Source organism: Miniopterus natalensis, chromosome 1 (genome assembly GCF_054644295.1).
Source record: "Miniopterus natalensis isolate mMinNat1 chromosome 1, mMinNat1.hap1, whole genome shotgun sequence".
NCBI lineage: Eukaryota > Metazoa > Chordata > Mammalia > Chiroptera > Miniopteridae > Miniopterus > Miniopterus natalensis.
In genome coordinates, this window is record NC_142081.1 from 96,842,329 (window position 1) to 96,866,401 (window position 24,073).

Here is a 24,073-nt window from a genome sequence, read left to right on the forward strand (position 1 = left end):
AGCCTTATTGGTGCAAAGGGTAAAATAGCCTCCCTGAGTACCAGGGGCTTCTTCTCTAACCAAGGGCAGGCAACAGAAGTTCCTGTTGCAATGATGCAAAAATGAGGTGAGATCAGACGCTGCTTTTAAAGTCCTCGACGGAACATTTCCTCAGCTGTCTAAAGACCGTCCGCTGGGTCTCTCCCAAGCTCTCCACGGCTTCAGCCCTTTTATATTACCTATTTTTGTCTGGAATGCCCTGCCTTCCTGTGACTCCCGAATTGGCCCAAACCGCGCATTAAGACCCCCACTCGTAGTACTGCCTGCGGGAAAATCAAAGGTATGCAGAAGCTGAGGCGTTCTGGATGCGGTTCCCAAATCCGACGCCGTTGTTGCGAGGGCCTTGCGAAGAGTTTTCGGATACGGCGGCGAAGCCAGAGCCAGGGCGCAGGTGATGCGGCTGTTCTCCACCTGAGCGTGCGGGCCCTCGCAGGGGCTTGCAGTCTGGAAGCGACGGGAACAGGTGTGTTCCTCACTTGGTCATAGCGGCCAGTGACCGCGGAGACGTGCAAGTCAGCTGCTCGTTTTTAAAAGACTGTATTCTCCGTCCATGGAACTTAAACCTCCTCACACACACCCCGCCCCCCTTTTTCTCCTTCCGCCCGGCTTCCCTCAGCTAGAACTCCGCCCCGGGCTCCTCTCTGTCGCCCCCTCCTGGACTGCGTCCCCGCTCGGCTGACCCTGCTCGCAGCCCGCCCATGAGTGAACGACACGCGCAGTTTCTCAATGGAGCCGCAGGGGGCTCGGGCAGCCGCGGGGGTGGCCGTGAGTCGCAAAGGGGGCGCGACATCTTGTCTCTTACCCTGTCCCTCGCTGTGGCTTGAGCGGCGCTGAGGCGGCCGGGTGGGTGGCCAGGACCCGTCACGCTCGGAAGGAGCGGGGCGCCGCCGACCAGGCCGAACGTTCGTTTCCTCTTCCCTCCCAATCGACTTTCAGCTCTTCGCCTGCACCGTTTTCCGGGAGAGGAGAAAACACACAAGGATTTCGGCCTAGGAGACAGCGACACTTGGGAGTCTTTCGGTGAGGAAACAGCGGTGTCGGGCGCAGCATGCACAAGCCGGCCCCGGGCTGCTGAGCGGGCGTCGCGCTCCCGAGCGGGCTCTTTCGCCGCGGCGGCGGGATGGAGCCGACGACCGCGCCCCAGGCCGACATGGCGCCAGAGCTGACCCTGGAGGAGGAGCAGGTAAGCGGGCCCGGGGCGGGGGGCGTGTCAGCCCTGGGGCCTGCGCGGCGAGACTCCGCAGCTGCGCCCACGTAGCCCTCTCTCGAAATGGCCCGCCCTCCCCCCAGGCCGCCCCTGTCCCCCCAAGTTTGCAGAACTCCTTGCCTCTGGCCTTTCCTTCCTCTACAGGTTTTGCTTCTTTTCTGTGCGGGTTTGTGTGTTTTAGGGCAGGAAAAGCCACAGTTGGGGGCCAGGGCTCCTACGGAGACCATCTGCCCTTCGGAGGATGCCCTAGGTTTCCAGACGAGCCCTGCGGGCTTCGTGCGGCGCCGTGGCAGCCTACGGGCACATTCTGGAAGGTCCGGGCTTCCCACGCTTTCGAAGTCTCGGGCCTGGACCTTCCCTTTCTGCACGCCCACTGCCCTACTCCATTTGATTCCGGGCTCCATCTTTCCGGAGCCTACTTTGAGCTCCATTGTCCTTTAACGCTTATGACCGTCATTTCCCAGAAGGAAGTGGCTTTCGGTGTCATTTTGAGGGCTTGGGCGAGGGAAGACCGGGCCTTTTAACCCCCTCTCACATTTTTGCGGGGCAGACGGACCACACCTTCTGAGGAAGATGGGAGCCCTACGGATTTTTCCCCTGCCTCTTTCTTGGCTCTGCTCATACCCTGCCTTCGCTATGTTCAGACAGAGCCATGTGGTCTGATTCCATGTTTTAATAAAAATCTGAAATAAGATGGTCACCCATTTCAAGCTCCCCAGCCCTTGTTCCCAAGAACCTCATTTGATAGTACAGTCTTTAGTGTGGAGACAGTCCGGTTTTACAAACCAGTATTGGTTAATGGGTTTGTTTAAGATCTGATTGTTTAAAAGCCTTTTTCTCATTTGTGGAGATGACATTTTTCATATTGGCGTTTTGATATTTTGAGATAAAATCAGCATGGGGGAAAAAAAGAATTTTGCTGCTTTGTATAAGCCATGGTAACACTCTGGTAACTGCAGTTGAGCATTAATAAAATGCTAGTCAGGGCCTAGTGCAAGAAGGAGGCCAAGGAGCCCATCCTGCCCGAATTAGAGAAATACTTTGGTACTAAGGTGTGATGTATTAAGTTGATTTTAAAGGGGCAAAACTCTTTCATTCACTTCTTTTTGGGGGGCTTTGTCAGATTTGAAGTTTCTGTGTTTCTAAGACTTAATGGCATCAGTATTCCACTATAAAGATAGCATTAGGTTGCAAATTAAAAAATTAAAACCAAGGAAAGCAAATATTAAAGTGTTGGTAGTATTGATAAAGTAGGTTAGTAAAAATTGTTTATATCCAATGAATGTGAAGGGTATTAACAAGGACTGAATGGAAACAACTGCTTTCTACTGGCATTTCAAAATGTTGAAACACAAACATAAATGCAGCATAGTTCCAATTATTGTAATGCCTGGTGAAATTTCATATTTTACTTTAATATCATGTAGGAGTACTCTTAACTGTTAAGATTTCTTTAAAATATTTCAGCAGCAAATGAGTGTTAGTCTTATAAAAGTAATCATCATAGGAAATGACACATTCATTCCATAATGCTAGCCCATTGCTCAAACCAATTTTAGAACTCATTTGGAATTGATTTCAAAGCTGTGGCAGAATCTTTGAAATATTTTCAGTGTTGGAAAAATCTTGTACTTTTGAGTCAGTTTGATTTTTGGAAGTAGCAAAAAATCTTTTGGAACCCTGTTTCAAAAGTAAAGTAGAGGGAGGATCAAACCTGGGCTAAGGCAAAATTGAAATGCCTTTTTTGGGGTGTGGAAATTGCTGTACAGATGCTTCTGGAGCAGATCCCTCCTGAATGGTGTCTATCTCCCATAAAGTCACATCAGTTGGAAACCCAGAGGTTTTCTTGGGCACTACTCTCTCTCACCCTCTGTATATTATACATCATCAGGTTTTTCTGAATATGTCTTGAATTCTTTGACTTCTTCCACCACCACCTCCATCATCCAAGTCCCCAAGCTACTGTCATATCCTGACAGAATTTCTGCTTTCTACCCGACCCATCTACATTCCTTAGCTCTTATTCCAGAAGCCAAAGGCAAACTGCAGATCTGATTGCATCTTCCCTTCAGCCTACCCGCCCCCCAAATAATATTTATAAAACCCTTCAGTGGCTTTTTCATTGCTCTTGGGGTCATTACAACTCTTGAATATGATCTGCAGTGCATAAGCCCTTGAGTGAACTAGAGCCCTCGCTAATTCTCACACCTCATCTTTGCTCCGGGCACACTGGTCTTTTGATCCTGCCTCTTGCCCATTTCCAGCTTTCCTCTGTCTGGAAATACCCTCCACTGCTAACTCCCTCTTCATCCTTCAGCTCTCAGCTTTCACTTTCTCTGGAAGGCCTTCCTTGATGTCCCCAGTTTGGTTAGATCTCTGTTACTGGCTTTCAGAGTATCATGTATTCTTTATATCGCTTATCACAAGTTTACACTCTGAACTTGTGATCAGAAGCTCCATGAGGATTGGAACTGTGTCTGCTTTTGCTCACCATCATAGGCACATTGCCTAGCATAATGACTGGCCCCTAATGGATATTCAAGAAGTATTTGTGGAATGAATTAAAGTAATCCTGTAAGTGATTTGTACACAGACAGCATTCATCTCCTTTTAGAATGGCTTATAAAAGTAAAGACAGTGTTCACTTTTTTGTTTGTTTGTTAATCCTCACATGAGGTTATATTTTCCATTGCTTTTCAGAGAGAATGGAAGGGAGGGAAGAAGGAGTGGGGAGAGAGAGAGAGACTGAGAGAAAGAGAGAGAGAAACGTCCATGTGAGAGAGACACATCACATCGACTGGTTGCTTCCTGCATGTGCCTTGATGGGGGGTGGGGAGTGAACCCAAAACCCAGGTATGTGTCCTTGACCAGGAATCGAACCCAAGACCTTTCAGTGTGCAGGCCGATGCTCTAACCACTGAGTCACAGGCCAGGGCAGGACATTGTTCATTTTGATATGCGTTGAAGGTCATCATTATTACTTCATAGTCTCATGTCCAATCGAGGCATGTGTTGAACTGATATTACACCGGATCCTCGTTTATAACTTTGATGTTTATTGCCTTTACTTTTTCAGTTCTCAATTATACAGGCTGCAGTTGAATTACAGGAAGAAGTATGCTTTGCCTTTAAGAAGCTTACATGAATAACAACGAGTAATAATAGTAACTGATTCCTGAGCTCCTGCTTTGAGTCAGGCTCTGTGCTGGGCATTTCACATACAGTTAATCCTCATAAGATTGGAATTACCTCATTTCGCAAATGAGAAAACGGACTGAGAAAAGGAAATTGCCCAAGGTCACATAGCTAACAAGTAATGGAGCCATGATTTCCACCCAGATCTAGGTTATCCTGCCTCCACTGCAAATGTTTCCTCTGTTATATCCTACATAATTTCTCATGAAGCAATTAGGTACTTTACTAAGATGCCTATATAGGTATGTAATAGCTAATTTTGTGGGTTTTAATATTGACGTATATGTTTGGTTTTGATGATGCTTTTAAAATATAATTTAAAAGCTTGACCTGTGTGGCTCATTGGTTGAGCATCAACCCATGAACTGAGAGGTCACCCGTTTGATTCCTGGTCAGGGCACATGCCCAGGTTGCGGGCTCCATCCCCAGTATGGGGGTGGTATTACTCTCTCATCTCATTGATGTTTCTCTCTCTATCCCTCTTCCTTCCTCTCTCTCTAAAATCAATAAAATATTTTTAAAAAATGATTTAAAAAATGCAGAGGAAAAAAATGTGGAAAACCTTTAGTGAGAACTATATATTGTCAGCAGAAACAAGCAGTCTATGCAAGAAATTGTGATGAAATTTCTGTTGCAGGAAAATTTGTTCCTTAAGATAGAGTTGGCAGCTCTCCTTTTTGAGGTGTAGTCACAAGAAAAATTTTAATTAAAAATTGTTTACTTAATTTTTAAATCCTCACCGGAGGATATATTTTTATTGATTTTTAGAGAGAGAGGAGGGGAGAGAGAGAGCAAGAGAGAAACATTGATTGTTACCTCCTCTAAGCATCCTGACCGGGGGTCGAACCTGCAGTCTTTTGGTGTATAGGATGAAGCTCCAACCAACTGAGCCACCAGGCCAGGGCTATTACTTATTTTTAGTGAGGTGTATATATATATCTTGGGTCAGGATATATATCTCTAAAGAGATTTTTTTCTATTATAGTTGATATTCATTATTATATTAGTTTCATGTATACAGCATAATGATTAGACATTATACCAGCACCATGTATAGTTAATACAATATCATCAACTATATTCCCTATACAGTACTGTGTACATCCCCATGACTTTTTTTTTTTTTAATACATTTTTATTGATTTCAGAGAGAGGAAGAGAGAGGGAGAGAGATAGAAACATCAGTAATGAGAGTCACTGATTGGCTGCCTCCTGCACGCCCCCAACTGGGGATCCAGCCCTCAACTCGAACATGTGCCCTGACCAGGAATCGAACTTTGATCTCCCGGATCATAGGTCAATGCTCAACTGCTGAGCGTTGCCAGCTGGGCCCCATGACTTTTTTTTTTAAGTGAGGCATTGTTTTACTTTTTATTGAATTTATTGGGGTGACACTGATTAACAAAATTATACAGGTTTCAGGTGCACAATTCCACAACACATCATCTTTCCTGTGACTATTTTGTAACTGCCAATTTGTACTTTTTAATCCCCTCACCTGTTTTATCCGTCCTCCCAATTCCCCTCTTCTCTGGCAACCATCAGTGTGTTCTCTATATCTGTGAGTCAGTTTCTGTTTTATTTGTTTATTTTGTTTTTTAGATTCCACATATAAGTAAAATCATATGGTATTTGTCTTTCCCTGTCTGACTTATTTATTTTTTATTTTTTAAAAATTTATTTATTTATTTTGTTAATCCTCACCCAACGATATTTTTTCCATTGCTTTTTTAGAGAGAGTGGAAGGGGGAGGGGGGAGAAAGAAACATCGATGTGAAAGAGACACAGCAATTGGTTGCCTCCTACACACAACCCAACCAGGGTCAGGGATCTAACCTGCAACCCAGGTATGTCCCCTTGATCAGGAATCAAACCTCAACCCCTCAGTGCGTAGGGCAGACACTGCAACCACTGAGCCACACCAGCCAGGGCTAGGTTTTTATTTCACTTTTTTATTGAGTTTTAAAGAGAGAGGGGAAGAGAGAGAAACATCAATGTGCAAAACATCACTAGGCTGCCTCCTGCACGCCCCCTACTGGGGATTGAGCCTGCAAGCGGGGCATGTGCCTTGGCCAGGAATTGAACTGTCAAGCTTTGGCCCAACCAACTGAGCCGCAACAGCCAGGGCTGTCTGACTTATTTTGCTTAGCATAATACCCTGTAGGTCCATCCATGTTGTGCATATGGTAAAATTTCATTCTTTTTTATGGCTGAGTATATATGTACCACATCTTTATCCAGTCATTTGTCAGTGAAAGCTTAGATTGCTTTCATATCTTGGCTATTGTAAAGAATGCTGCAGTGAACATGGGCATGCATATATTTTTTCAAATTACTGTTTTAGATTTTTTCAGATAAATACCCAGCAGTGGAATTGCTGGGTCATAAGGTAGTTCAATTTTTAATTTTTTAAAACTAATTATTTTTATTTTTAAAATATTTATTGATTGATTTTTAGAGAGAGGAAGTTGAGAGAGAGAAACATTGCCTTGCTGTTCCACTTACTTATACATTCATTGGTTAATTCTTGTATGTGTCCCAATTGGGATTGAACCCATAACCCTGGCACACTGGGACAGTGCTCCAACCAACTGAGTTACCCAGCTAGGGCTATTTTTAATTTTTTGAGGAACCTTTATACTCTTTTCTATAGTGGCTTCACCAATTTGTAATCCCACTAGCAGTGCAAAATTTAATTTTTTATATCTTTTTTTCTTTTGTACAGGAGAAATAACTATTCTTGGAGCCAAATATGAGGAATATTATCTCTCCAAACTGTAAAAACCAGGATGTTTTAGTGTCAGGAATACATTCTTTTTTGATGTGTAATGTGCTGGCAAAATTGTAAATTTGGCAGTGTGATGGGTAATTTTTCATATTAGTACTAATCTTTATTCTTACAATGTTACTAATTATCCTAATTTTACTTTTCCAAAGCATATACTCACATTTGTAACTTGATCTGAACTTTTATTGAATTTGCTAATTATAATTAACTTGAACACCAAAGATAGTTAAATATGTTTTGTTATATGCCTATGTTCTTAAGCTCTATGTCTGCGTAACCTATGGAAAGTGAGGCTCCTTGGGTTACATCTATTTGGGCATAAGTTGTGAGGAGAACTCTCTGTAATAAACTATAAAACAAAGACACTTTACTAGGATTCTGAGGATATTTGAATTCAGCATTTATAATCTTTTAGGGTCTTTTGGTTTTACATGGATTTCCCAAGTAGTAATTGATTGGATAGAATTATAGTTTTCATATTTTTATTTTAGACCAAAGATAGGTTTAATAACTCACATAGTGCTTCTCTCACATTAAAAATAATTCATGAGTTCTCTAAAGTTTTTATAACAAAAAATCTAATATTTATTTTCAAAGGCTTTAAAAATTCCTATTTTAGAGTTCATATTATTTAAAGCTTATAGCATTGTTGGAAGGATTAATAAGCTAATGCATGTAGAGCTCTCAGCCTGATGCTTACAGAGTAAGCACTTTGTAAAGTTAGCCATTGTCATGATATTCTCTGTCTTCGAATAGTGAAAGATTTTAGAGCCAAGTTAGCTTAAACCAATCCCAAGGGGGGAAAATATTCATATTCACACTGGGGACCAGAGTGTAGCATGGATTTTTAAGAATGCCAACAAAGCCCGGTGGACGTGGCTCAGCGGTTGAGCATCAACCGAGGATCCAGAAGATCATGGTTCGATTCCCAGTCAGGGCACATGCCCGGGTTGTGGGCTCGATCCCCAGTCGGGGACGTGCAGGAGGCAGCCCATCAATAAAACCATAAAAAAAAAAAAAAAAAAAGGAATGCCAACAAATAGTTATCTTGCAACTTTATAGTGTAGTTTTCAAAAACCTAATTCCCTCCTCTGGTTTGTGTTCTTATATCAGAACCTTCTAAAGTTAAAAGTTTCTGTCTTACAGGAGACTTAAGAGATTTTTGGCAGTTTTTCCAAGGGCAGGGGTTTTGTCCTAGCTCTTGTGGCCAAAAATTTACCCTTCCCCATAGCCTCACATGTCCTATGTTAAATGTCAGATGACTCTCCGGAGGTAGCCATATGTTAAGGACCAAGTGGTTTATAATGTTAAGGCCTTCCAGAGAGGCAAGGGAGAGGAGGCAGAGGTGAAGAATCCTCCTTATTTTCATTATTGCCAGTAACTATTGATATTGTAATTAGCAGTTAGGTAAAAGTCTCATTTGGATGTGAGAATTTTATTCTTAAAATTTCTGAGCATTTCAAGGTTCTTGGACTTTAGTTTGTGAATACTAAGGTACCTGGTGGTTTTCTTGCAGGAACCTGACCGTAGATACTTATTAATCAATTGAAAAGTAAGACAGACCCTGCTTTAGAACAGAGCTGAACTGTTTTACAGAGGTAACAGTTAAAACTCGTTGTAGGCCTGTAGTTTTAAGTCTCTTATTTTCTGATTTGGATACCTTTATTGTATTGGAATATACAATATAGTAATGTTGGGATACTTCAAGTTTGTTTTCTAAATATTAAGCCCCATTTTACAGCAGGATGGCTGGTTCACTGCAGTGTCAAAATTAGACATCACTGCCCCTCTGATTATTTTTTTCTGGTATTAAAACCCTCCATTGCAATTTCAGCCACTTCACACCTGTTCTACCATCTGCCTTGATGTCACAGACAACTGGGGGTACCTTCTTTCTCCAAACCAGTCACTATTACATTTCCCCCTTTACACACCTCCACTCAAGAGCTCCTTGGTTGCTCTTTCTGGCACTGAAATAGTTACTGTTTTTTATTGCTCTTCTTCTGGAGTAGGGGCAGATGTTCCTAGAACAGGTAGTTTAGCCTCCACTCTTCAGTGCTGGAGGGCCTGTACCTACTGGAAAGAACATTTTTATATTTGATTTTGAAAAAGAATCTTGAGAACCTAACTGAGATGTCATGGGGATTGGAACAGTTACATTAAGTTCCTACTTTAAAAAAGATATGTTTTTCTTGATTTTTTTTAGATAGAGGAGGAGAAAGGGGGAGAGAGAGAGAAACATCAATTGGCTGCCTCCTGCATGCTGCTCACCTGGGATTGAGCCCGAAACCTGGGCATGTGCCCTGACCGGGAATTGAACCGGTGACCTCTTGGTGCATGGGCCGATGCTCAACTACTGAGCCACACTGGGCAGGCCCTACTTTTTAGTTAAAGATAGGTCTTTGGTTAACACATTTACTATTCAAATATGTGCCTCTGATACTGGTTTCTTGTCTTCTTTTAAAATTATTTTTAAGTTGATTTTAGAGAGAGAGAAAGGAAGGGGGAGATAGAGAGAAAGAAACGTCGATTTGTTGATTCACTTATATATACATTCATTGGTTGATTCTTGTATGTGTCCTGACTGGAGATTGAACCCACAACCTTGGTGTATCAGAACAGTGCTCTAACCAACTGAGCTACCCGGCCAGGGCCTCAGATAGTGGTTTCAGTGATTGACTTTACATACTGAAAACTCTAGTCTCAAATTTTATTATTTTGCAGCATAACCATTACAGAAGATAAAAGGAGCCATTTCCACAGCCTTTGAAGGGTTTTTCAGAAATGGGGGTATTTTATATGACAAGCAGAACACTGCAGAGCCCTGCCATGGAATGATAATAATGGGAAGTGTCACTTTTGCTTTCCCCTTCAAATGTTTCCGACTGTTGCTATGAAGTGTCTCTGTTCCTCCAGTGAGTGAGGTGGTTATTATGTATCAATCCCTTTTCCTTTTCAGGTTAATGTGGACCAAAAGGAAGGTTTTACAGGCCATAAACAGAAAGACAATTTGTTCATTCATTCAGCAATCACTTACTGACTGTTGCTGTGTGCCAGGTCCTTTTTCAGCATGAGTTGGGGGTTCTCTCACCTTGTGGAATTTCCCTCTAGTTCGCTCTAAGCAGTTCTTGAATTGCGGGGTATCCATCAAGGAGGAAGACCTTTTATGCACAGTGAGGACAGAGACTCAATCTTCTCTGTATCTTTAGTGCACGTTGTGAAACTTCAAAAATGTTTGCTAAAGAATGAGTGAAACTATTAAAATTATTTATTCCTCACTCAGAACATGAAGTGGACATCGTTTTGCTTAGGATGGTTGGTTATCTTTATGATTTAAGGATGATGTTCAGAGGCTTTCAGTAATTTGCCAAGGAATGCAACATTGGGACTCAAACTCTTCTGATTAAATGTAGTGCTTTCTCTAGTAAGCTTCATCTGTCTTAACCATGTATTTCTATGTATGACATACCTATATACATATAAACCAGGAACAGCTCTCTCTTGCCATTTGTGGGTTGAACAATCCTGGTTTCAGGCATTCACAAGTTTCCTTAAAGTGATATATGGCTCCATTGTTCTAAGTTCCTTATTGTACATTTATTTATGAAAGAAATTATATGCCTTAATGGGGTTAGTGAACTAGAGGGTTCATATAAGTCTCTGGCTGTACTTCTCAAAATGTCAGGTGTTTTTTTTTAATGTCTTAATTTATCTTTATAGATGAAAGTTTTACAGACGTCCTGCACCCTACGCCCCTCCATATCTTCACCACATTATCGTCTGTGTCCATGGGTTATGCATATATGCATATAAGTTGTTAGGTTAATCTCTCTTCACCCACCTACCCACCCCTGCCTTCACTCTGAGATTTGTCAGTTTGTTCCATGCTTTTCTGCCCATGGACCAAGGATGCCCATGGACCAAGATACTTTATCTCCCTATTTCCTTCCCCTTACACAGTGTTTTGTAAAAAGATGTTTTTAAACTTAACTTTTTATTAGGAAATAATTATAGATTCACATGCAATTGCAAGAAATAATATAGAAAGATCACGTGTACCCTTTCCACAGTTTTTCCATGGTAACATCTTCCAATAGTATAGCTAGAATATTAGAACCAGATCTTGACATTGACATAGTCCATAAATCTTAATTTAGATCTTCCCAGGTTTTGTGTTTTTGTGTCAATGTGTGTGTGTTCTATGTAATTTTAAAAAATGTTTTAATTTACCTTTATTGTTGAAAGTATTACAGATGTCCCTTTTTTGCACCCATTGATCCCCTCTACCAGGCACCCCACCTCCAGGTCTTCACCACACTATTGTCTGTGTCCATGGGTCATGCATATATGGACATAAGTTCTTAGTAATCTCTCTCCATGCATCCCTGCCGTCCCTCTGAGATTCATCAGTCTGTTCCATGCTTCTGTGTCTCTGGATCTATTTTGTTCATTGGTTTATTTTGTTCATTAGATTCCACTTATGAGTGAGATCATGTGATATTTGTCTTTCTCTGACTGGCCTATTTCGCTTAGCATAATACTCTCCAGGTCCCACCATGTTGTCTCAAAGGGTAAGGGATCCTTCTTTTTTACAGCTGCATAGTATCCTATGGGATAAATGTCCCAGAAGATGCTTGATATGATTTCAGTCTTCTTGAACTTGTAGAGACTTGTTTTGTGTCCTAACATGTGGTCTGTCTTTGAGAATGTTCCATGTGCACTTGAGAAGAATGTGTATTCTGCTGCTTGGGGTGAAATGTTCTGTAAATGTCAATTAAATCCATCTGATCTAGTGTGTCATTTAGAGTCACTGTTTCCTTGTTGATTTTTTGTCTGGAAGATCTATCCAGTGAAGTCAGTGGGGTGTTAAAGTCTTGTACTATGACTGTATTGCTGTCAATCTTTCCCTTAAAGTCCTCCAGAAGTTTTTTTCTCAGTCTGCGTGAGTCTTTTGTTCTGAGGTGTGTCTCTGGTAGACAGCACATATTTGGGTCATATTTTCTTATCCATTCAGCTATCCCATGTCTATTGATTAGAGCATTTAATCCATTTACATTTAAGGTTATTATTGATAGGTACTTATTTTTTGCCATTTTAATTCTTTATACCTATGTTTCTCTTTCTCTCTATTGCTACTTCTTATTACAGCAGTCCCTTTAACATTTGTTGCAATGCTGGCTTGGTGGTGATCAACTCCTTTAGCCTTTTTTTTGTCTGGGAAGCTCTTTATTTCACTATCTATTTTGAATGATAGCCTTGCTGGATAGAGTAGTCTTGGTTTCAGATCCTTGCTTTTCATTACCTTAGTACTTCATGCCATTCCCTTCTGGCCTGTAGAGTTTCTGATGAGAAATCAGCTGACAACCTTATGTGAGCTCCTTTGTAGCTAACAGATTGCTTATCTCTTGCTGCCTTTAAGATTCTCTCTTTGTCTTGAATTTTTGACATTTTAATTATGATGTGTCTGTGCGTGGGCCTCTTTGGGTTCTTCTTGCTTGGGACTCTTTGTGCCTCCTGAACTTGTATGACTTTTTCCTTGACCAGGTTAGGGAAGTTTTCTGCCATTATTTCTTCAAACAGGTTCTCTAAGCCTTGCTTACTTTCTAGATCTCCTGGCAGTCCTATGGTGCGAATATTGTTACATTTCATGTTGTCCTACAGTTCCCTGAAACAGTCCTCTTGTTTTTTAATTGTTATTTTCTTTTTGGTTCTCTGATTGAGTGATTTTTTCTTTTTTTTTTTTCCTTTTTTCTCTTTTATCTTTATTGACTTTAGAGAGAAGGCAGCAGAGGGAGAGAGAGATAGAAAGACCAATGATGAGAGAGTCATTGGGGATCGAGCCCGCAACCTGGGCATGTGCCCCGACCGGGAATCAAACCCCAATCGCCTGGATCCTAGGTCGATGCTCAGCCGCTGAGCCACGCCCGGCCGGGCATGAGTGATTTTTTCTACCATGTCTTCTGATTCTCTGATTTGATCCTCAGCTTCCACTGATCTGTTTATTCCTTCCAACGTATTCTTTATTTTTGCAGTCATTCTTGATTTCCTTTATAGTTTCCATGTCTTTTCTTATGCTGTTGAGTTTGAACCCTATATCTGATAGATTGCTTATCTACATTTCATTTATCTCTTCTTCTGGATAAATCTCTTGTTCTTTTGGGTCTTTTTTTTGTCTCCCCATTTTAACTGCCTGTTTGGGTTTTTTTTCTATATATTAGGTAGACCTGCTAGGACTCCCAGTCTTTTTGGAGGTCTCAGGTGCAGGCCAGTGTCAGACACTGTTTGTGACTGGTCTTGAGTACCCTGTTTGGAGCTGTGAGCAATCCACAGCTTGTGGTTCCCTCTGTTTGGGCTTTGAGCATTTGGACAGGACCAGGATGCACACCAGGGTCTGCTTTTCCAAGCCCTGTGTCCAGAAGCAAATCAGACAAAGACTCAAAGCACCCAGAGGCTGATTGTTATTCAGAGTCTCTTAATGAGCTCAGGCTGTAGAAACTCCACAGGGTGGGCTGAGAGCTTTTACAGCTGCATGGGTCAAGAGCTGCTGAATAGTGTCTGCCTAAGAAAGATGTCCTCTGCAGTATGGGGGAATGACTGAGCACAAGAGTCCAGGCAGGTGCCCTCTGAGCTCTATCCCCAGAACCCACAGTCCTGGATTCCCCTCACACAACTCTAGTCCACTCTGCCCTCTCTCTGCCTAGCCCAAGGTGAGTGGCTGCACACGAAACTTTGTGCATTGGCCCTTTAAGAGGAATCTTGTATTTTCAGCCATTTCTCCCTGGCAGACAGAAACCCCACTGCTTTTCACAACCAGATGTTATGTGGGCACCTTTATCAGTTCTAGTTCTCTGGGCTGGGGAGCCCAGCTTGTGATTTAGATCCTAGAGTTATCAGTGGGAACTCCCCCCAGATGAGGTATCCCTCCAGACCTTTAGCTCCTGCCTGTGGGAGCCCAGCCAACTCTCTTGCACCTCTGCACTTCCTACCAGTCTCTATGAGGTCTCTGCTTTATATCCTCGGTTTTGAGGGTTCTCTCTAGCTAGTCTTCAGTTCATTATTTAGGATGGTTTTTCTATATTTTAGTTGTAATTCTAGCTTTGTCCGGGGAGAGTGTCAGTGTAGCTTCTACTTAAACCACTGCTATCTTGGAATCTTAAAATGTCAATTAAAAAATATCTCTTATAATTTTGTGGTTTTTTTTGCCAACATAAAACCAGTCTTGGTAGAGTTTAATTTTTTAAACATATTTTTATTGATTTTTAGAGAGAGAAACATTGATCAACTGCCTCCTGCACACCCCCTGTTGGGGATCAAGCCCCCAACCTGGGCATATGTCCTGACCAGGAATTGAACTGGCAACCTTTTAGTGCATGGGATGATGCCCAACCAGTCAAGGCACGCCAGCCAGGGCGTTAGAGTTTAATCTTTAAAATACTGTCATCATCATAATGGGGAAATATATATGGTATACCTCTCTACCAATAACTAGGATGAAACTGCAGCTTTTTAAATTGTTTTTTCCTACGAAACCTTCACTTTGCCCATGTTTAATTGTTTTTTATTCATGATACCTTCACTTTTCTCATGTTTTTGTCTGTACTTAAGCTACTGTTAGATTTTTTTTCCTCAACTCTTGCCAAGTGTAAAAGTTGAGGGAGAAAACATGTATAATAACAAGATTTTTCCCCCTCCTTTTTACTTTACTTCCAGATTTTCTCTTTCTTATATTGATAAAAGAAGAAAAAGAGTTACTGAGAGAAAGGCCTGGAACCTTGAACATAATACATGAACACAAGAAAACAGTTTTATTTGGGAATGGCCATTTGTCTCCCTGAGACTTTAGCTCTTCCATATTGGGCAAATCCATGTAAAGTGAAAGTGGTATTTCTGGCTAGATAAGAGACTTAAAAGTGATATAGCTAGCAAGGTTAAAGTATATAGGGTTTTCTAATATACTTTTGTTCCACTTATTTTTATGTATTCATTGGTTCCCTCCTGTTTATGTGCCCTGACCTGGGGGTGGAACCCGCAACCTTGGTGTATGGGGATGACGCTCTAACCAACTGAGCTACCCAGCCACGGCCTTCCAGTATACTTTTCTTTTGAAAAATAAATTCTTTTAGGAGGAGCCGTAGAATTTCCATTGTAGCACCATGGTCCAGTTTGTCCGAGACCTCATGGATAAGGCCCCCAAGCCAGTAAACACTGCTGTGACTTACTGGAAGCCTCTATTGGCCACATTTTCTCACTATGCCAAGGTTGAGCTCATTCCTCCAACCCCTGCTGAGATTCCTACATGTATTCAGAGCTTGAAAAAAATAGTCCATCGTGCTCAAATTGGTAACTTCAAACAGCTCACAGTTAAGGAAGGGCTGCTGAATGGTTTGGTGGCCACTGAGGTGTGGTTATGGTTTTATGTTGGGTAGGTCATAGGCATGTGTGGCATCTTTGGCTGTGATGTTTGAAGACTAGTCTTTAACATCTGCTTCTTTTTGGTTTATTATTTGAATGTTCTTGGACCATGAGTAATCAGAATGGTACTTGAATTTAAAAAGATATGTCACCTGGCTGGAGTGGCTCAGCAGTTGAGCATTGACCTATGATCCAGGAGATGGCGGTGTGATTCTCCATGAGGGCACATGCTAGGGTGTGGGCTCGATTCCCAGTAGGGGGTGTGCAGGAGGCAGCCGATCAATGACTCTCTCATCATGGGTGTTTCTCTCTCTCTTGCTCTCTCCGTCTGCCTTCCTTTATTGAAATCAATAAAGACATATAAAAAAATTTTTTTTTAAATGTCAAAATCACTGTTTTCTATATCAAACACTACTGCATGGAAAGGTCATAATTTCTCTTGAATATTCAGTTGGATTGTCTTTTGCTTTAATGATGTTAATACAGCTCTAAATGCATGTCTTTGCTTAGCCTGAAAATGGAAAGTATATATGTGAGTATACCAACCTGGTACATAAATTTATGAGGATAGTATTTTAACTTGAAAGTTGGAAACACGATATTTTATTTCCAGAAAAGTTGGGGGAAAGGCCTTGAGAAAACTAGAACTTGATGCAGTAGGAGAAATAGTATTACCATGTACTAGAGTTAAATCATATCAGTAGTTAAAGAATAAAGTTTGAATGGTTTCTCATTACTAAAATCGGAGAAATACCTTTTTTTTTTTAAAAATATATCTTTATTGACTTCAGAGAGAGGAAGGGAGAAGGAGAGTGAGTTGAAACGTCAATGATGGGCTGCCTCCTGCATGCCCCAAACTGGGGATCGAGCCCGCAACCCAGGCATGTGCCCTGACCGGGAATAGAACTGCAGTTTCCAGGATCCTAGGTTGATGCTCAACCACTGAGCCATGCCCAGCCGGGCAGAGAAAGACTTTTTTGTCAACACTTATATCTATAAAGGTTGGGATATTTGGTAGGTTTTATTTTCTTTATAACATCTTTAATGCCAAGACAGTGAATGAGAGCCATGATCTACATTTTAACCTAATTTCAATATGTATATAATTATTAATCTGTCTGGTTTTATGATTTTTAGACCCTATTTTTGCTAAAATAAAATACCCTATGATATTAAAAAAATAAATTATTTTAGATTAGAATTCTAAGTGTCTTAGAAAAACCATTTAACATTTCTTGAACTGAATGCCAGGGCACCATTTTGTTTATGGGTAAAACTCAGCATTATTTGGAATTAAGTTATAAGATATATATATATTTTTTAATTGAAAACTATTCATCTTTTCTTCTTTAGCCACCCAAGGAATTATTTTCTTTCCTAGTTGATATCAAGCTAGAGAAATGCTAGCCTGGAAGATGGTTTTGTAAGAAAATTACAAGCAACTGGAAACATGTCTTTAATGAAACTGCTAAGACCACTTGAACTTGAAAACTAGTTAGAACCTCTGATGGTTGTCATACTGCCCTTATAGTGCTACAAGTATTGGTAAAAAGCCCATATCAAAACTTGTGATTGCCCAGCTGGCATGACTTAGTGGTTGAATGTTGACCCATGAACCAGGAGACTGAGGTTCGATTTTCTGTTCAGGGCACATGCCCAGGTTTTGGACTTGATCCCCAGTAGGGGGTGTGCAGGAGGCAGCCGATCAGTGACTCTTATTATTGATGTTTCTATCTCTCTCTCCCTCTCCCTTCCTCTCTCTGAAATCAGTTAAAAAATAAAACATTAAAAAATCCCAAAACTTTCAGTGATAATAGTGGCTTAACACTACCTACCAGGATGGCTATAATTAAAAGAAGAAAAAGTGTTGGCATTGCTGATGGCAGTGGGAATGTAAAATAGTGCAGCCACTCTGGGAAACTGTTTAACAGGCCTTAAAAGATTAGACATAGAATTTCCATATGACACAGCAATTGCACTTCTAGGTGTATATTCAAAATATTTGAAAGCAGGCACTGGAATAGATATTTGTAGGTTCATGTCATAGCAACATTATTCACAATAGCTGAAAGGTAGAAGCAATCCAAGTGCCCATGGACAGATGAATAAATAAACAAAATGTCGTGTAGATTATTCGGCCTTAAAAAGGAATGAAATGTTGGTATATGTTGTAATATGGATGGTCCTTGAAAACATTATGTTTACTGAAATAAGACAGACACAGAAAGTGTGTGATTCCACTTATATGAGGTACCTTGAGTGGGCGAATTCATAGAGACAGAAGGTAGAATACCAAGGGCTAGGAGAACATGGCAAGGGGGAGTTATTGTTTAATGGGTACAGTTTCTTTTGAAGGTAATAAAAAAGTTTTGGGTAGAGATAGTGGTGACAGTTACCCAACATTGTGAATTATTTAATACCACTGAATTGTATACTTATGAATTTTTAAAAAAATGTTTTTATTGATTTTTTAGAGAGAGGAAGGGAGAGGGAGAGAGAGAGAAACGTCAATGAGAGAAATATCCATCGGCTGTCTCCTGCATACCTCCAGCTAGGGATTGAACCTGCAACCTGGTCATGTGCCCTGACTGGGAATCGAAGCAGCAACCTCTTAGTGCATGGGACACTGCTCAACCAACTGAGCCACACTGACTGGGCTATACTTATGAATTTAAAAAATGATAAATATTATGAATATTTTACCATAGTAAAAAAATAATGGCTAGTATATATATATTTTTTTACCCTCATATGAGGATATTTTTTTCCATTGCTTTTTGAGAGAGAATGGGAGGGGGAGAGGGAGAGAGAGAGTGAAAAACATTGATGTAAGAGAGACACATTAACTGGTTGCCTCCCACATGTACCAGGATGGAGCCTGCAACCGAGGTACTTGCCCTTGACTGGAATCGAACCCCGGGCCCTTCAGTCCACAGGCCGACACTCTAAAACACTGAGCCAGACCAGCTAGGGCATGGCTATTATTCTAAGACTTTACAGGTTTTAATTCTCTTAGTGAATAATGCAGCTGGTGAGGCAAAGGTAAGAGAGTGTTACTTCCACTTCTAGTTTGACTGCTGATCTGATCTTGAGCCTAGAATCTCTTACGTAAGTACCATTTCTTTTTTTTCTTTTTTAAAAAAATATATCTTTATTCATTTCAGAGAGAGGGAGAGAGAAACATCAATGATGAGAGAGTTGTCACTGATTGGCTGCCTCCTGCACGCCCCCTACTGGGGATCGAGCCCACAACCCAGGCATGTGCCCTGACCGGGAATAGAACTGCGATCTCCTGGATCCTAGATCAATGCTCAACCGCTGAGCCACACCCGGCCGGCCGGGCAGTAAGGACCATTTCTTGGTTACAGATGTATCTATTTTAAAAATTTGTTAGAATATGAATTGTCATCTGTTTTAAAGTCCTGAGTATTTCACCTGTGAGATCCAGTTGAGGCCTACTCTGTAGGAATTAAGAGTTTTCTGTGTAGGACAAAGCACTGAATATTATGATGCAAAAGAACCCATGTATACAGCACCCCTCCAATGTAGTTCTGGGAATGACTTGAAACATTGTTGATCTAGAGTAGTGGTTCTCAAAGTGTGTAGTCTCCATACCAACAACAGCAATAGGAACATGCACTGGAAGCATGTTAAAAACACAGATATTCAAGTCCCACCCCAGACCTACTGAATCAGAAACTCTAGGGTTGAAGCCCAATAATCTGTATTTTAACAAGCCTCCAAATACATGCTCAAGTTGGAGAACTAGTGATCCAGAGAATAACTAGGGTGGTGTGTTGTGTTGGTCAGGAAATTTTCTAGAAGTGAGTTTAGACATTTAGGCTTACTTCAGGAAGGGAAGGCCTGGATTTACAAATTGGCTTGAGAACTCTAAGTATAGAGCTAGTCAGAAATGGATTAAAGCTCCAACATCTGATTCTGGGCTAGAATTGTGCTGTCCCAAAGAATAGGAACAGTAAGGCAAAGTTCTTAAAGACTAGAACTTAACATAGTTTTTCTCATTCAAAGAAATAGCAGAGCCTTTATCTACTTGAGAAATATAAGTGGAACCAAGATGTTAGTATGGTTGAAAACAGGGTATTGAGACACCTGATGTCCACTGCAGATGGCATTCCCTAGGGAGATGCTTGGCTTCCAAGGGAGTATTGAATGAAAGGAGGCAGGCTGTTCTGATTCAGCTAGGAAAAACTGCCAACTTTGACAAGGCTATTCCATAGGGAAGCTCGTGTTACTCCAGTGTCAGTTGCCCTGAGAATCTGGACCTAGGAATTACCAGATACCTAGGAGTTATCAGATTTTAATCTCTAGATCCTGCCAGGGAGAAGAACCCAATTCTAATTGGAATTGAAAATGGGGCACTGCTGTGAGGATGACCAGATTACAGGTAGCTTTTCCAGGCTTCATTCTGGTAGGTCTGCAAATGGCCTGTTAGGTACAATATGCTGATCTACTTGAACTATTTTATGAGCTTGAATAGGTTTGGCCCTAAATTTATCTGATTTGAAACAGCTGAGGTCTGAGATGACTGACATTGGCTAATTGCACGCTCCTGGCCAGTGTATCCCTCTGAAGGCATAATGGAGTTGTGGGTCATGGAGACATTTAGGGAGAGTCCCAGTTTCTTGAGTATGTAACAGAGACTCAGGATTCAGTTACCTAAGGCACAAGTTGTGGGGCTCAGTCTCTGGAAGAAAGCAGGGGGCAAGTTAAATTTTGTGTAGATTAGATTAGCAAGAGCGGGTCTCATTTGCGGGCCAGATTAGGAACAGGTCTAACATGCTAAGTCTTAGAGTTGTGGACTAGAAGTCATTAAGTCACTCCAGTTAACATTGGCAAAATTGAATTTGAGGGGTGTGTATGGAGAGGGAGGGAGAAAGGAGGAGGGGAAGGAGAAGGGGAGATAAAGATGGGAGGGTTGTTAGTGTTTAGGGAATGGAAGCAATATTCAGGTAGCTTCAGTTGTGTGAAATAGAGGGAGTATAGAACCTGGAAGGAGGAGCTAGTTACTGTGTTTGCATAGCTTCTCACCTGACAGCTCTCTCTATGGGGCATACCTGTGCTTTTCTCCCTCCTCTCACCCCCAGGCTCGTTTTCCTTGCCTCTCCTAACCTACAAGGGCCCTTCTTTTGTTTCTGTAACTTGTTTCCTGAGCCCATTTCTTCTACCACTCACTTCTACCTCTGTGACTTTCTAAATAAACTTTCTCGTAAAGTTTGGGGGGGAGGGAGGGGAAGTTTCTCACCTTCTGATATTTTCCTGGACTGATTCCAATTTGCCAGTGACTATCTTAAAGTTAGTACTCAGAACTGAAGACAGTTACAAATGAAATCTGATAGGCCTCCTTGTTTTGAGCTTACTTGTTTTGGACACTGGCTTCTGTAATGTGCTCCAAATGCACAATAATTTTGGCAGTTTTAGCCAACTGTTGACTCAGATTCAGGTCAACTGAGATCCGTAAGTTTTTCCTTATGTGCTTCTGTTAAATTTCATCTGGTTCTTCTAAGATTGGTTTTCTCTCATATATATATCTAGCTCATTGTTACATTTTGTTCTGATCTTTTAGATCCCTGTTCTGTTTTATAATATATTTGTTCTCTTAGCTAAAGGTCCTCCTTTGATATGGTCAGCATCACCCAATGCCCTTATCTAAGTCAGTTATAGCAGTAGGACCAGGCCAGGGATGGGTGCAGAGCAAATCAAGGGAAAGAATGTGGGCTTTAGAGTTAGACTTGGTTTTGGAATCTTGGTTGTGTCATCACAAGTATTGTGTCTTGGCAAGGTCATTAACTTGTCTATGTCTTTATTTCCTCATCTATAAAATGTTGTAATACCCTCAAATGGGCCAGTTGAAAAGGTTGAATAAAACGCAGATGCAAAGTGCTTGACTCGTGGCCTCATACTGTAGGCTCTCACTAAACATTAGTCTATTTATCTTCTTCCTTTCAGGGAATGCCTTTAAAATCCATTTATTTTTTTATATCTTTTAAAACCCTCCCCTGCAAGTCCTTATTGATTTTATTTTTTTTAAAATATGTTTTTATTTATTTTAGAGGGAGAGGGAGAGAGAGAAACATTGATGGACTGGGCCTGCACGCCCCCTACTGGGGATCGAGCCCGCAACCTGGGCATGTGCCCTGACCGGGAATCAAAAAGGCAACCTTTTGGTGCACAGGACAATGCTGAACCAACTGAGCCACACTGGCCAGGGAGGTCCTACTGATTTAAAAAAAATTTGACTAGTGGGGTATGATTGTTTGTTGTATCCCACAGGGCTCTCATGTGCCCCCCACTATGGTAGTGTACTTGTGGTTAAGAACTGCACCACAGATTTCTGTGTGATTATGATCTAATTGCTTATCCTCTTTTTGACTCGATTTCATCATATGTAAAATGTAGGTAGTAATAGTACCTATCATAAAGAGTTGTTATAAGGATTAAATAAGTTAATATATATGAAGCCCTTGGGAACAGTGCTTGGTAGACGGTGCTGTTTAATACTTGCTAATATTAATATTTATAAATTACAGATAATGCCTACTTTGTAGGGTTATTTTGAGAATTAAATGAGTTAAGTGTGTCAACTGCTTAACATTTTATCTGGCAAATATGTGTAACAAATTAATAGAAGGAAATATTGTCTACAAAGATATCATGAAACACTTATCAAATAAATGCCTTGCTAAAATGTAAATCTGTTATATGTATCATTGATTTTCAAACTTCATCATGCACAAGAATCACCTGGGGATCTCATTAAAACGCAGATTCTGATTTGGCAGGTTTGTGCTGGGACCTGAGAGTCTGCATTTCTGACAAACTCCTAGGTGGTGCCAGTGCTATAGTCTGCAGACTTCACTTTGAGCAGCACTGCTCTGTATCACATTCCTTTGATTTTCAGTCTAGTTGTATTCTTTCTTTTCTTTTTTTAAATATATTTTATTGATTTCAGAGAGAGGAAGGAAGAGAGAGAGAGATAGAAACACCAATGATAAGAGAGTCATTGATCGGCTGCCTCCTGCACACCCCCTGCTGGAGATTGAGCCCGCAATCTGGGCATGTGCCCTGACTGGGAATCAAACTGCGATCTCCTGGATCATAGGTCCATGTTTAACTGCTGAACCACGGCTGGCTGGGCTAGTTGTATTCTTCCTTGAAAGACTTTTCAGTAAATCACTTCTGGTCATCAGTATGCACACTTCTTTCTAGAAGCTCAAAGCCCACCTTTTAAAAAAAAGAATCCAGCCCGGCCAGGCGTGGCTCAGCGGTTGAGCGTCGACCTAGGATCCCGGCGATCGGGGTTTGATTCCTGGTCGGGGCACATGCCCGGGTTGTGGGCTCGATCAATGACTCTCTCATCATTGATGTTTCTTTTTTTTTTTTTTTTTTAATTCTTTTTTTTATATCTTTATTGATTTCAGAGAGAGGAAGAGAGAGAGACAGGAACATCAATGATGAGAGAGTCATTGATCGAGCCCACAACCCAGGCATGTGCCCTGACTGGGAATTGAACCCTGATCGCCTGGATCCTAGGTCGATGCTCAACCTCTGAGCCACGCCCGGCCGGACTCATCATTGATGTTTCTATCTCTCTCCTTTCCTCTCTCTGAAATCAATAAAGATTTATTTAAAAACAAAAAAGAATCCATTGGTCAGGGCTAGGTGTGTATGTATGTGAAAGAATGATCAGTTGCACATTTTACCCAGGATTCAGGTCAAGGTTGCCTGGGACTGGGAACTTTTTTTTTTCCTCTTCACCCAAGGATACTCTTTTTTTCCCCATTGCTTTTTTTCAGAGAGAGAGTGGAAGGGGAGAGAGAGAGAGAAAAAAAAAAGTCAATGTGAGAGAGAGACATTGATTGATTGCCTCCCACACACTTCCCTACCAGGGCTGGGGATCGAGCCTGCACCTGAGGTATGTGCCCCTGGCTAGAATTGAATCCAGGACCCTTCAGTCCAAAGGCGGACACTCTAACCACTGAGCCAAACTGGCCAGGGTGGGACTGAGAACTTTTGTAACCCTTAGTAGATGCCTCCTCAGGCTTTGACAGCTTGCTTATTTATTTATTTTTAAATATATCTTTATTGATTTCAGAGAGAGGAAAGGAGAGAGAGAGATAGAAACATCAATGATGAGAGAGTCATTGATTGAGCCCGCAAACCGGGCATGTGCCCTGACTGGGAATCGAACCCTGATCGCCTGGATCCTAGGTCAACCCTCAACCGCTGAGCCACGCCGGGCCAGGCAGCTTGCTTATTCTTAAAGTCCTACAGTAGATGCTCATCAGGCTCCCCTGGTGCTCTTAGGACTGTCAAATTTTGCAAACCTGGAGGCTTGAATAGGGTTGGAATACTTAGGAGCTGTACTGTTTTGAGCTTCAGTTCTTGCTTTCCACAAGGCTTGTTTTTTTCCC

The 24,073-nt window shown here is 41.5% G+C and overlaps 1 protein-coding gene and 1 pseudogene across 1 annotated transcript in view; both read left to right on the plus strand.

Annotated features, from left to right (window-relative positions):
• The first annotated feature begins 657 nt into the window (after positions 1 to 657).
• PTPN9 (protein tyrosine phosphatase non-receptor type 9) overlaps positions 658 to 24,073 on the plus strand; it is a 106,712-nt gene continuing 83,296 nt past the window's right edge. The window contains exon 1 of the mRNA XM_016210569.2: positions 658 to 1,222. Within this exon, the coding sequence (XP_016066055.1) occupies positions 1,160 to 1,222 (63 nt within the window). The 5' untranslated portion in view covers positions 658 to 1,159. The remainder of the gene's footprint in view (positions 1,223 to 24,073) is intronic.
• LOC107535199 (ATP synthase F(0) complex subunit g, mitochondrial pseudogene) lies at positions 14,867 to 15,814 on the plus strand (annotated as a pseudogene).